The 15181-nt window shown below is 38.8% G+C and overlaps 1 protein-coding gene across 1 annotated transcript in view; it reads right to left on the reverse strand.

Moving 5' to 3' along the window:
- Positions 1–15181, reverse strand: part of smc4 (structural maintenance of chromosomes 4) — a 68575-nt gene that overhangs the window by 20864 nt on the left and 32530 nt on the right. The window contains 6 exon segments of the mRNA XM_060834851.1: positions 1143–1295; positions 4975–5054; positions 7148–7373; positions 7483–7644; positions 7758–7943; positions 14493–14726. Coding sequence (XP_060690834.1) covers positions 1143–1295; positions 4975–5054; positions 7148–7373; positions 7483–7644; positions 7758–7943; positions 14493–14726 — 1041 coding nt within the window.

The following is a 15181-nucleotide window of genomic DNA, read 5'->3' on the forward strand; positions in this document are numbered from 1 at the left end:
GTAAACGAAACATCCTCTAAAGACCCCTGTACAACTAAGGAATAAAATAAGGCTACTCAGCCATTTGAGGCTGCATCACCATTATCCAAGATCTTGACTGATTTGATTTAACTTCAACTCTACATCATATCCCTGATAATCTTTCATCCCTATAATAATCACAAATCTATGTACCTCAGCATGTTTAAAGATTCAGCATCCAGTACTTTTTTTAGGAAGTGAATTCTAAGGACTCTCAGCAATCAGAAAAAATGGTAGCCTCTTATTTTTGAAGGAAGACCCCTAATTCCAGATTCTCCCTCAAGAGGAAACATCCTTTGACATTCACCTCCTCAAAAATCTTACATGTTTCAGTTAAGATACCTCCGGCTCTTCTAAACTTCAGGTGATACAGGCCTAGCATGTTGAGCTTTTCCATACGAGGCAACCTACTTACCCCACAAACCAACAATTGTCAGCTCATCACATTCTGGTTAACTATGGACACATTTCTAATGGGTTCCTCTCCAAAGTCCTTAAGCACATGATTGCTCTCAAAAGTTTCAGACAGATTTCTTCAGATCTATCAAGTTTCCACTTTAACATAGTAGTAAAATGGCTGTTAAACTCTCATGTGACCTTTAGTGCACCAGTTTATTATTGTCATAACTGCTTTTCATTCTTTTTGACACTGTTAATCACACCATCCTACATGAACACTTTTCCACTGTCATATAGTTGGGTATTTCACATGTCAAAACACAATCACACTGAATGTGCCTTGGTCGTAGAGGAATTAGTATCAGCTTTTGCAAATGCTTTGGAACATTTTTCCAACTTAAAAGATATTCAATGAATGCGAGTTGGCTTGTAAACCAATCTTTACAAAGACCTTGGCAACATTGTGCAACAGAATGTGAATTTGTAGAAATTATGGAACCTGCACTTAAAACACGAATTGCTGCACAAATGTGCTGTGTATCGAAAGTCTAAAAAAAATTGAATTCTAATTGCCAAAATGGATCAAGGCTTAAATGAGAAGAACAGATATTCAGATTAAAAGGTAAATCATATTTCATCCCAATATTTAAGATCAGCATACCATATTTCAAAGGGTACCATAGTTCACAAGTATGCTAACAAAACACCAATTAGTTATATACCTGAATGCTTGCTGTGTATTTTTCCAATGTATTTTTCATCTCGCGGATGCTCTGCCGTTCCTTAACTATCTTTTCTTCCAAATGACTTTTCTGTTCTTGGTATTTTTGTGCCACCGCTAAATCCTTCTGCAATTTAGCCTCCATCTTGTCCATCTATTAATAATAAAAAAAAACTTCAATTTAAGCAACTCAAATACAAACATAGCAGCACAATAACTCTTTGATGGACATCAGTTACTCTCCTCCATAGACTGACAGTAGTTCTGCTTGCAAAGTTTAATAACTGATGCAAAATCAGTAGCGTTAGAAATTTGACTCAAGTGTTTTAAATGCAACTTTGGTTCTTTTAAGAGGATCGCTACTGAACTTGGCTGATTGGCTGTAAATACTTCAAACATCATTATATCTTCACTTGATGGGTTATTGCACTGTTGTAGAATTTCACATTGTTACGAATACAGGTATTGAGACTGCAGCTGAAGACTGGGAATAATTTACTGCCCAAATTAGTATTCCCAGTTTAAAAAGGATTGCAGAGGGTCTTGTGGGGCAGTGATAACTGTCCAGGAGGCCCAGGTCTCACCTGTCTTAGACACACAATGTCCAGGCAGATTGATTAAAATAACTGTAAAAGATTGCTACAGTCATACTAGTCTGAAAAAGTCTGATCTCATCTGAACTCAAAGTAAGCAATTTCAGGCCTCCTTTGTGCTTGGATGGGAGACCACCTGGTAAACCAAGTGCATTACATTTTGTGGAAGTCTTGTGATAGCGTCCCTATTTTAGGTCCAAAATATTTGAGTTCAAGTCCTAACTGCTCTCGAAGTGTTTCATGACCATTTTATTTTTGCTTTGATTAAGCTACTAAAACAATTGCTACAAGGGGTCTTGAAGCCCAATGGTAACATCACTATCTCTAAGCCAGGATACCCAGGTTCAAGTCCCAAATACAATGCAGGTTGTCCTAACATGTCAAAACAGATTAAAAATATTTTTTTTAAATTGTTTGCATCAAAGTGAGTGTGCACATGTAATAACTGTGAATGCATTTTTTACTATTTTACTTCTTGCCACAAGATTTTACAGCCACAACAGGAGTTTAAACAATCCAGTCTCAACCATTACGTTATTTTTTTAAAAAATGAATGGAAAATCTTTTCTGGCAAAGACAAGCACATATAATTTAAACATTCAGTTTGTCAAGAATCCATCGATTTATATTTTCTGAGTTAGTAAGCTATGACCAGTAACATGGTCAGTTTTGGAATCACTCATTCTCTACATGAATGGACTATTTGAGGACAAAATTTAATATTTCATTGTTACCAGCAATTTAAAGAGCTTTTGTAACAGTAGGACAAAAATAGGAGAGAATAGATAGCTTATCATAACAGAAAATGCAACTTATTGTCAAAGTTGAGCATAGCATATGCCTTCACATCCTCTCTGACACAGGCAAGGTTCCAGAGGACTGGAAATTAACCAATTTTGTTCCCTTTTTTAAGAAAAGAAACAGGGATAATCCAAGAAATTATAGGCTGGTGAGCTTGCATCCATGGTGGGGCAGCTCTCAAAGAAGATACCAGCGGATAAGGTATCTGCACATTTGGAAGAAAATGGACTATTTAGTGACAGTCAGCTTGATTTTGTATGGGGAAGGTCATGTCTCATCAATCTGATTGAATTTTTTGAAGAGGTGACAAGGATTATTGATGAGGGAAGGGCTGTGGATGTAGTGTACATGGACTTTAGTAAGACATTAGCCCCACGTGGTAGATTCGTACAGAAACTAAAATCACATGGGATTTGGGGTAGGCTGGCTAGATGGATACAAAACTGGCTTGGGTCATAGAAAACACAGGGAAGCAGTGGAAGGGTGTTTTTCAGAATGGAGACGGATGACTAATGGTGTTCCACAAGGATCAGTCTTAGGTCCCCTGTTTGTAGCATATATAAATGATCTGGAGAAAAATGTGGGTGATCCGATTAGTACATTTGCAGATGATACGAAGATTGGTGGAATTGCTGATAGCGCCAACGACTGTGAAAGGATACAACAGGCTATAAATAGATCGGTGACTTGGTCAAAGAAATAGCAGATGGAGTCTAAAACAGCTTAAATGGGAGGCGATTCATTTTGGAGGATCAAATTTAGGTATGAATTATACTGTAAATGGCAGAACCCTTAGGAACATTAACATACAGATGGATTTGGGCATGCAGGTCCATAGTTCCTTAAAAGTGGCAACACAGGTGATTAAAGTAGCATATGGCATGCTTGCCTCATCGGCCAGGGCATGGAGTATAAGAGGTGGCAAGCTATGTTACAGTTATATAAAACCCTTGTTAAACTGTAATTGAAATATTGTGTGCAGTTTTGGTCAGCACACTAGCAGAAGGAGGTGGAAGCTTTGCAGAAAGTGCAGAGAAGGCTCACCAAGATGTTGCCTGGTCTCGAGGACACTGACTATGAGGAAAGATTAAATTAGATTGCAATCCCTACAGTGTGGATATAGGCTCTTCGGCCAAACAAGCCCACACCAACCCTCTGAAGAGTGACCCACTTCCCTACATTTACCCCTGACTAACGCACTTAACACTATGGGCAATTTAGCATGGCCAGTTCACCTGACCTGCACACCTTTTGGAATGTGGGAGGAAACAACAGCACCCAGAGGACACCCATGCAAGACATAGGGGGAATGCGCAAACTCCATGCACAGCTGCCAGAGGCCAGGATCGAACTCATGCTCCTGGTTCTGTGAGGCAGTAGTGCGAACCACTGAGCCTCCCTGAATTAAAGAGACTAGGACTATTTTCACTGGAATGACAGTAGCTGAGAAGAGACCTGACAGAGGCCTACAAAATTGTGAGGTTAGGGTGGATAGTCACAGGCTTTCTCCCAGGGTTGAGTGTGTGCGTGTGTGTGAGAGGGAGAGAGAAAAAAAAAGGTGGGGGGGGGGCAGCGGAGAACACATTTGAGATGTGTGAGGGAGATTTTTGTCACTTTTATAAGTGACAGAGTGTGACCTCGAAGAGGTGGTAGAAGTAGGCACACTAGCAAAATTTAAGAGGCACATGGATGGTTGTATGAATAGGGAGGGAACACAGGGATAAGGACCGAACATAAAGGCAGAAGGTTTGTTTTTTAGGTTAGTTAGGGCATGATGGCCAGCACAGGCTTGGAGGGGCAAAGGACCTGTTCCTGTGCTGTGCTTCTTTGCTCTAGAATAGTAAAATTTACAATGGAATTGATAAACAAAGATTTACAAGTACAGGTTGTATGCTTAACAAAGGTTTACAAGTGCAAGATATATGCTTAGCAACAAGACTGACGGTACTTGAACCAGCATTGTCACCATTCTTAGTTGTAAAATTACTGTAATGTACCATCTACCACATGAAGGCATAGCAATATCTAAAAACTAAATGTTTTTAGTTGGTTTTAAGACTAGTTCAGGTTTTCCAAATGGCTTTTAAATGATAGTTAGATCTTCACAGTGCAATCAAAGCACACCATTTCACAACTGAACCTGCATCAATATGCCTACTGATGAGACAAAGAGATGGCTACCACAATGAATTATTAATTCATTGGCCTGTGTTGCATAAAAGTAGATTTTTTTGAACATACGGTACTAAGATTTGTCGTAATGCTGGTTTTCACAGTAAGGGCCTCTCTCAGAAAAAAGTTAAATCTGTAAAGCGAGAGATGTACTCATAACAAAAATGTACTCCTGGGCTGTTGTTGACCATCACAAGGAATGCTCAAGCTCTTTGCCTCATTAGGCAATTCTGCTTTGCACTGGAGAATCTTTGGGTATTAACTTACCTCTTCTGGAGTAATCTCAACAACTAATGAAGATCCCATTCTACCCTTCATAACTCTTCCTCCACCACCAGTCATGGTACCTAAAGCAAGATGGAATTATAAGAAAACAGATCTACACTGGAATTGAATGCAATAACTTTAAAAATAACAAGCTCTCTTGTTTCTCCTGCCAGACTACATCATTTTACTAATGTTTTTACAGCTTTATTTTAATAAAATTGCTTTAATCAGTTGGCATTGCAGGGCAAGTTGGACTGGAAGAGACATAACCAAGTACTGATAGTATGAAGCCTTGGAGAAAAATATGAATGTTTATATAAATCTAGCATGCATCAAACAGATTTTAACACATGCTGCATCGTTGTGAAGAATGAGTTAATTGAACATACTCAGGTAAGTTTCTGAAACTAGAGGATGCAATCTTTGAACTGGTAATGTACAAGGAAAAGGGATTAGTGATCATATAGTAGATCACAGCATGATATATCATGTTCCGAACAAATGTGATCACTATACAATGATACATCACATTCTGTTTGTGGGTCAAAGGTTTGGGTCTGAAAATACTTAAAAGGCAGTCATTTGGGCATTGAAGCAGACGCTTGCCTCTTCGAACTGGGAAAATAAGTTAAAACCACAGCAGTAAAGAAGCAGCTGCACTCATTTAAGGAGATACTTCATTAATTCTCAGCAGATATATTCCAGTAACATTTTAACTATCTGCCTTAAATAACTATTTTGATCTATGCTATGATCAAAAGATTCCAAGATGTTCAAAAGGTGCTTTCACGGTCTACCCCTCCAAGGGAAGTCAATTTTATTCTTTCATGAATCTCTTTGTCTTTCATTGTTGGAAAGATCCTTGCTGAATGATGCTTAAACATTTAACACATTTCTGAAAAAAACTTCACAGTTAATTCTGGGTTGAAAAGAGAAGAGGCACAACTGGTAGGGCTTATGCAGAAAGATCTGGAGAGCAAATACATAACTCCCCCATTTTCTTTCAATGTTTTTATCAGGTCAAACAATAGTAGACAAAAAAATTCAATTAAAAAAATCAAATTTCGGTGTTCAAACAAATTGAATGAGATGGTCACACCATGAATATAATAATGGATTGAATAAATATTGCATCCAATTTCTCCAGTATCCAAATCACCACGCAAAACAGGCACTAGACCCGTAGTAAATGATGATTGGTCCAATGCTCACTTTAGCACCCACCACCTGGAATGAAACCAGACTGCCCAGAACAAAGGTCACGTCCAAAAGGACAATTAGCTTTATTGTTTAAAAACCTGTTGACGTGGAACATGAAGCAGCAGTGCTTCTTAGCTACTGGCTTGTTTCTGGCCTACAACTTACATTGACCTCCATAAAACAGGTAAATATGCTGGCCAGTAATACACCATGAATTTCCAACCCCTTTATCTATGAAATTCCTTTATGGACATTCCTCGTTCTCTAGAACGAGGCTACCATTCGTTCTCATGAACTTGCTTGATTTAGCTGAGGATTTATGCAGCTGTTTCCTGAGCTAGGAATATATTTGCATCCTCTGAAAAACAGAAATTCAAGCTCTTTGTTTACATATTAAATCAAGCCCCCATATCTTTGTATATTCTTTGCCAAAATGTTATACAAAATTACCCTAGCAATAATCCAACTCTGTAGGAAATCAAAATTGCTTGCTTGTAATGACAAGTGTAACATATAATGCAAATTTATTCTGCCAAGATGCATTTGGGTTAAAGCTGTGCTTTCTCTAATAGGTCACAAATTCTGAACTACACAAGTAACAAAATCAACAACTTGTCTGGTGTGAAAACATGCAAACTGAGTTTGTAAGTTTTTGAATGCAGCATGGAAACTTATTTAACCAATAGCAAATGTCTGTAATTGTCTTTTTAAATATGTCTCGAAATGCAGATGGCTAAACATGAACCAATAGCACAAAAGGTCTTAAAAGAAAATCAGTTACAATTATGTCAAAGAATCTTGACTTCTGAAGACATTTATTTTTCCAGGTTAAAGTACTATAATTACCAGTTCATTGCTTAAATTAATAGACCATAAAAAGGACAAATGAAATTAAGTTTAACATGTACATCTAAAAACATAGATAACACATCCTTCAAATGGCTAGGAAGAAATCATAATAAACTTTCCATACCTGATTGCTCTATTATCTGTCCTTCCATGGTGACCACTCTCCAGCGCTTGTCCTTTTGGAATGCAACACGTGTTGCCTGTTCTAGATCCTTAGCAACAAGTGTGTCCCGTAGTGCAAAGTAAAAAGCAGGACGAATAGCCTCATCATTTATTTTGACCATATCAAAGAGACGGGGAACTTTTTCTGGAGTTTGGATCTTGCCCATGTTTCTCTCCCAAACTTTCATCTGAAGAGCATTTAAAAAGTCACCAGACTTCCAACAATGGCAAAGTTCAAATAATTGTTAAAATAATCAAAAAACATTATGACTGGAATTTATACTTAATTCAGCATACCTTATCTAAGCAAATAAAAGTTGCTACTCCAATATTTTGTTTCTTCAGAAATTTAACACATTCTTGAGCAGTATCAATTGTGTCCACAACAATGTTATCCAGGGCACCACAACTGGAGGAAATGGCAACATCATACTTTTCCTCAATAGCACCCAAATCACCCTAAAACAATACAAGCATTTCACACCACAAAATCACACAAGTCATTCCCCCAAACAAGATTGGGTTCTTTTGTTTACATAAATTTGTATACACTTGAAATAAAATCTCCTTACTAGTCTTCCATAGATTCCAGCAATTTTACCAGTATTCTTCTGTTGCATGACTGCCTCCAAAACTCTACCCCAGCTGCGATTTACAGTGAGGGAACTCTTTGCTTCTTCAACTTTTTGTCGCAATTCATAGACATTATTTCGGATTTGAGCTTCAGAATGGATTATTTTTTCAAGTTCTTTTTCATCCTAGAAAGGATAGAAAGCACTTGGTTAAAATTTTCAATCCAGAAAGGATCTATGCTCTAAGATCTGCAGTTTTACAGCTATTACTGCAAAAGAAAATTCCTCTTTGTGCCAAGCACTCTGGAACTTTTCAATTCACATTCTGCATGAAATAGCTGTTTAAAAAGAAACCCATAGATGCTCCACACTATACTATTAAATTTGAATACTAAAATATTTAAGTACGTAAGTTCGCAGAGGACACCAAAATTGGTGGTGTAGTGGATATTGAAGCAGGCTATCCCAGAGGACAACGTAGCCTTGATCAGATGGGCTGAGGAATGGCAGATGGAGTTTAATTTAGATAAATGTGATGTTCTGCATTTTTGTTCAGGTAAAATCAGGGCAGGATTTCTAAACTTAACGGTGGAGTCCTGGGCAAGTGTTGCCGAGCAGAGAGACCCTGGGATGCAAGTTCATGGTTCCTTGAAAGTGGAGTTACAGGTAGACAGCATAGTGAAGGCGGTGTTTGGTTAAGTTTGCCTTTAGTGGTCAGTACATCAAGTATAGGAGTTGGAAGGTCATGTTGCAACTAGACAAGATATTGGTTACACTACCTTTAGGATACTGCATTCACTTCTGGTCTCCCTACTATAGTAAAGATGTTGTGCAGAAAAGATTTACTAGAATGTTCCTCGGGTTGGAGGGTTTGTTCTGTCAAAAAAGACTGAATAGACTAGGGCAACTTCCCCTGGAATGTCAGAGACTGAGAGGTGACCTTACAGACGTCTGCAAAATCATGAGGGGGCGCATATATGGCGAATAACCACAGTGTTTTTCCATGCGTAGGAGTGTCCAAAACTAGAGGGCTTAAGTTTAAGGTGAGAAGGGAAAGATATAAACGGGACTGAGGAGCAACTTTTTCCACAGAGAGTAGTGTCTGCAGGGAATGAGCTGACCCAGGAAGTGGAGGAGGCAGGTACAATTACATGTAAAAGGCACTTGGATGGGTACATGAATAGGAAAGGATATGGGCCAAATGCTGGCTATTGGGACTAGATTAATTTAGGATATCTCGTTGATGAATGGTCTGTTTCAATGCTGTACAACTGTGATTCTATGAATTTATAAGTAATTGCATGCAGAACAGAGGGTCCTAGGGGTTCAGGTATATAATTCTTTGAAGTTTGTTTCCTATATAAGAGGTGTGGTTAAAAAGAAACTTGGAACGTTTGCCTTCATATTTTAGTCCTTTGAGTATGAGCTGGGAAGTCACGTTGACGTTGTAGAAGACATTGGTGAGGCCTCTTCCAGTTCTGGTTGCTCAGTTTTAGGAAGGATATCGTTAAGCTAGAGAAGGTTAAGTAGAGATTTACCACGACGTTGGGTATGGAAGGTTTGAGTAATAATGGAAGGTTTGAGTAATAAAGAAAGGCTGGATAGGCTAGGACCTTTTTCACTGGTGATAGGAGATTGAGAGGTGACCTTATCGAAGTACATAAAATATTGAAGGGTATAGATAGAGTTAATGATAATTTTATTTTCTCTAGGATGAGGGATTTCAAGTCTAGGAGGCACATTTTTAAAGGCAAGAGAAAGATTAAAAAAAACACGAGGGGCAATTTTTTTCTTCCCTCCACAGAGGATGATTCACGTTTCGAATGAACTTCCTGAGGAAGTGGTGGATGGAAGTACAATTACAACGTTTAAAAGACATTTGGATAAATACACGAATGGGTAAGATTTGGAGGGAAATGGGCCAGAAATAGGCAAGTGGGACTAGTTTAGTTTGGGATTATATTCAGCACAGACTAGTTTCTGTGCTGCATGACTCTAACATAGGGATAAAATTGTCCATAAGTTAACACCATAGCCATAAAACATTCAAAGGAGGATGGTTTCACTTAATTTTTGTGTTTGTCCTTATGGATTTTAAGACACTGGAACACAACTATCTGAATCGCTGCTGAAGGAAGTATTAATAGAATACATGTGGATGGAGTATGCATAATTTAGGTTTTATCCATCAAAACACACAAGTGCTAAAAGCATTACTTTCCAACCATCTGGGGCCACAAAATTGAAGCAAACCAGTAATTTCTGTGGACCTACAAATACTTTATCTGCCATTTGAGAATTAAATTGCAATTATCCACAGGGGTGGGGGTGCACGTGATTGGAGTTGGAAATCTGTTCCTCCAGTGACCAAATGAAACAAAGTAATTAGTTTCCCTAATCTGTGTACTCTAGATTTACAACTGCAAATCATTTATATATTCACAAGTTGGGGTGTTTTCAGCGACTGGATTGTGCAATGAAATGAAACAGAGTGCTGGAAAAATTCAGTAGGACTGGAAGCATCTGTGGAGTGCATGTTAGAATGCAAGAAATAGGAGGCAGCTATTCAGCCCCTCAAACCTACCCCATTCAAAAAGAGAAAAAAATCGAGGCTGAGCTCCCAGGTCTCAATTCTTTTGAGCCAGCTCTTTGTAACCTTTAACTCCATAATATAGCAAAAAAACAACTATCCCCTATTTAAATACTTTCAGCATTCTACCGTTCAGAACTCAAGGTGGGGTGCATTCCAGACATTTACTGCCTTCTGGAAGAAATCTCTTCACACCTCACATTAGCAAATTTAAAATAGTCTATTCCTGAGCAAATTCTACAACAGCGCTTTGAGAAACAACCACCATTACACCATTTACAGATGTCTTCTTTTGGCCATCTAATTTGTCTAATCAATATACAGATTAAAATCACCCATAACAATTTTACAGCTGCCCTAAAGAGAGGCAACTCAAAGCCAAAACAACTCCCACCCATAGCTTCTTATCCTTGTGATTCCTTATTTTTACCTAAATAGATACCATATCATGATGTACTGTTCTATCACTGCACTAATATCTTCCTTCATTAATAAAGCTACCCCACCTCATTTTCATTTTTATGTATTCTTCCAGAATGTTGAATACAATTGAATAATGAGTTCCCAATCGAGGTTACCCTGCAGCCACATTTCTATAATAACTATCATGTCACACTCGTTTGCATCTACTTCTGTCATCAACACATCTACCTTGTTGTTATTAATGATTAATTATGTGTGTATTCAGATAGAACCCAACTTTAAGCATGGACTTTTCAGCATTACTATTTATTCTACTTCCAATTTCTAAATACATTCTTTTGCATAGATTTTTCACCACCTCCTGTCTTACTGATTATCAGTGACATCTTCATTACCTTGCTCTCTTGTTTAAAAGGAGCAAAATTAGGCCATTCTCCCTATCGAGTGCGTTCTGCAATTCAATTGTGGCTAATATGTTTCTCGTTCCATATAAATCTCATTCCATACACACCACCCTTTGCATGAAAAGGTGTGCCCTTCAATCCCTTTTAAATCTTAAACCTATGGTCTCTAGTCTTGGACTCTCCCAATTCTGGGGGAAGGCCTTTGGCAACTCACCCTATCCATGCCCCTCATGACTTTATAAACCTCAATAAAAGGTCACTCTTTAACCTCTGACACTCCAAGGAAAATAGCCCCAGCATATACAGCCTCTCCCTACAGGTCAAACCCTCCAATCCCAACAACATTCTGTACATCTTTTCTGCACGCTTTCAAGTTGCACAACATCTTCCTTAAAGCAGGGAGACCAGAACTGAACAGAGTATTCCAGAAGTGGCCTAACCAATATCCTGTACTACCGCAACATTACATCACAATTCCTGAACTCAATGCACTGACTAATAAAGGCAAGCGTACTGATGACAATGTCCAATGAATTCGAACCAGTTTCTTCCACACCAATTTTTAAGCCACACGATTACCTATAACCTCCTTCACTGTGAATGATATGTTATCAGAAATTGCAGCAGGATCTTGATCAGCTGGGGATGTGGCTAAGAAATGGCAAATGGAGTTTAATATAGATTAGTGTAAAGTGTTGTATTTTGAAAAGTCAAATCAAGGTAGGAATTCCATGGTGAATTATAGGTTTAAGGCGTGTTGTGAAACCTTGGAATTCAGGTGCACGGTTCTCTGAAAGTCGAGTCACAAGTAAACAGACCAGTGAAGGAGGCTTTTGGTACACTGGCCTTCAGTCAGGGCATTGACTACAGAAGTTAGGAAGTTATGTCACAGTTGTATAGGATGTTGGTGAGGCCACACTTGGAATAGCATGTTCAGTTTTGGTAATCTGATCTAGGAAGGATGTTACTAAGCTGGAAAGGATGAACAAGAAATTTATAAAGGTGTTGCCAGAACTCAAGGAACTGTGTTAAAGGGAGAGGTTGGACAAGCAGAACATTTTTCTTTCAAGTGTAAGAGACTGAGGGGTGTTCTTATAGAAGTTTATACGATCATGAGAGACATGGAAAGGGTGAATGCACTCAGTCTTTTTGGGAAATAGAGGATTAGAGGGCATCAGTTTAAGATTAGAGGGGAAAGAATAAATGAAAATCAGAGAGACAACTTTTTTTTATAAAATAAAGGGTGGTACACACATAGAATGACCTGCCAGCAGAAGGGGCTGAGGTGAGTAAATGAACATTTAAAAGGCATTTGGACAAATCCATGGATAGGAAAAGTTTGGAAGGATATGAGGCAAGTGCAGAGAAATGGGGTTAGCATAGATGGACATTTTGGTCAGCACGGATCAGTTTGGGCCAAAGCAACTGTCTGTGCTGTAGGATTCTGACCACAATATTTTTGACGCTGCACCAATTTGCTCATGACTCAGCTGCTATTTAGAGATCAATACCATTTCAATTTAACCTCTAGCTGCTCATACACTTAGCAGAAGGAAAATGGCCTAGTGGTATCATAGGTGGACGTTTAATCCACATGCAGGTAATGTCCTGGGGACTCCGGTTAGAATTTCCACATGGCAGAAGGTAGAATTTGAATTCAATAAACATCTGGGAAGAAGAGTTTAATCATGACCATGAATCCATTGTTAATTGTCAGAAAAACCCATCTGGTTGACTGTTGTCCTTGAGGGAAGGAAACTGCTGTCCTTACCTGGTCTGGTGTACATGTGACTCCAGACCCACAGCAATCTGGTTGACTCTTATCTGTCCACTGGGTAATTAGGAATGGGAAATAAATTCTGGCCTTGTCAGCAACACTCATACCATGAATGAATAACAAAGAAAATCTCTTGACTCTTTCTACCTGTATTATTGATACCTACATGGACTGCAACAGCTTTCCTTTCCCACCCCAAGTTCCTCGGCAGACCCAGATGAGATATTCTGAATCTGGCACCAGGCTGGCAACACACCCTTTAGGACTTTCTTGGCCACAGAGAACTGGTTTAATCATTAGGAAACCAATAAAATGGAACTAAACAAAACGTTTTAAGATTGTATCTTTGATGGCTTCAAAAGGACGGTGCAAATTTTAGGCAAAGATGAACATAATATCAACATTATCCATCTTCCATTCCTCGGACTTTACTATTCCCAATTACAAATACATTTCTCTTTTTTCCTCCATCTTGAATGGCTCCCTGTAGCATAGTACTATGGTTAGTTTGTTTGTCTTCCTTACAGCCCCCCACTCATCCACATTGGCATCAAGAATTTCAAACCTGTTAGACAAACTCAATAGCTGAGGCTCCTTAAGCTCTACCTCCTGGATTCCTCTGCCTTGCTCCTCATCACACCCTTCTGTCCCTGACCACTAACTGAATTTAAAGCAGTTAATCTAAGGGGTGTGACTGTCTCCTGAAACATTGCATCCAAGTAACGCTCCTGTCCCTGATGGGTCACTGTGTTCAAAGTTCGGATTCCAGCTCATCAACTCTAAAACAGAGTTCCTCAAGCAAACAACACTTACTACAGATGTGGTCACTATAAATCACAGTGGGGTCCAGCAACTCCCACATCATAGCCTGGCATCTCTATAATGACTTAGTTCTTAATTTGATTTTTAAGAAGATTCTTACTGGTCTTTTAGTTTGTAGCCTGTAAGAGTTTTCACTATTTATAATAGATTGTTAAATTAGCAGCTATTACCAAATGAACTTAGTTTACCTACAATTTCTGGGCCCCTGAACTTGGGCTTCAAATAACCAATGAAAATATCCGACAAATTATGAGCCAAAAATAAAGCGAGGGAAAAGCACCTCATCAAGGGCCCCCTCTTGTGGTGTAAAGGTAATGTCCTTACTCCCGGACTGAGAGACCCAGATTCAAGTCCCACTAGTTCTGCAGGTGTGTAATAATATCTGAACAGATTGCTTAGAAAAATAAGTTAATTAAAAAAAGCAAAAGCACCTCTTCCCCTCTGCACTGAAATCCTACACTACCCGAAAGATGTACTCATTCGGGTTGTGTCTCATTCTGGGTGGGATCTCTCCTTACTGACGAGGCTTACTAATCCAGAAGAAAAAAGAAAATCTTTTCTTGAATCTTTTAATTTCCCTTCAATTGAAATGTCCAGTTAGAGTCCAGTATGACACTGCTTCAGAACACTGCATCTATGCATACCATTAATAACTCAATAGAAGACATTTAATTTGCTAATACATACAATCAAAATGCAAACAAACCTACTCATCTCACCTTCTGCAGTTCTTGCTCACACTGTGGTATTTTTATTTCCATGTCTTTAATTATTGCCTTTCTTTCTTTAAGTGTGTTAATATTAGTAGCCAGGGTTTCCTTAGCCTGGTTGAGTTGGTCCACAGCAAATTTGTGCTGACTTAGGTAGATATCTAGTTCAGACTGAGCCACATCCATCTTTGATCTACTCTCATTTACTACTTTACTCAACTCCATGAGTTCCTTCTCTTTTATCTATAAGATGATAGAAAGAAGAAAAAAAGAAAACACAAATATTAATATATTAGGGCAAGCAACCGACATAAGTTCACTTTTTCAAGTTTGTTTAATTTCAACAAAGATTTGTTTCTAATTGAAAGATATTTGCAATCAGCTGAACATCTTGTTTTTGCACACAGGTCTGGTCTCTACACTGGGGAGACAGGACACCTTCTCGTGGATTGTTTCAGAGAACATCTCTGGGACACCTGCACCCACAAACCCCACTACCCTATGGCTGAACACTTCAACCCCCCCTCCCACTCCGTCAAGGACATGCAGGTCCTGGGCCTCCTCCACTGCCAAACCATTATCACCTTACGCCTGGAAGAAGAACACCTCATATTCCACCACGACGTAGGTCTCCAAGCCCTCCGTTTTTTGCTCTCACTGTCTCAAACAGTACCCTTCCACCAACACTCTCATCCACC

Source organism: Hemiscyllium ocellatum, chromosome 13 (assembly GCF_020745735.1).
Source record: "Hemiscyllium ocellatum isolate sHemOce1 chromosome 13, sHemOce1.pat.X.cur, whole genome shotgun sequence".
In the NCBI taxonomy this organism is placed as follows: domain Eukaryota; kingdom Metazoa; phylum Chordata; class Chondrichthyes; order Orectolobiformes; family Hemiscylliidae; genus Hemiscyllium; species Hemiscyllium ocellatum.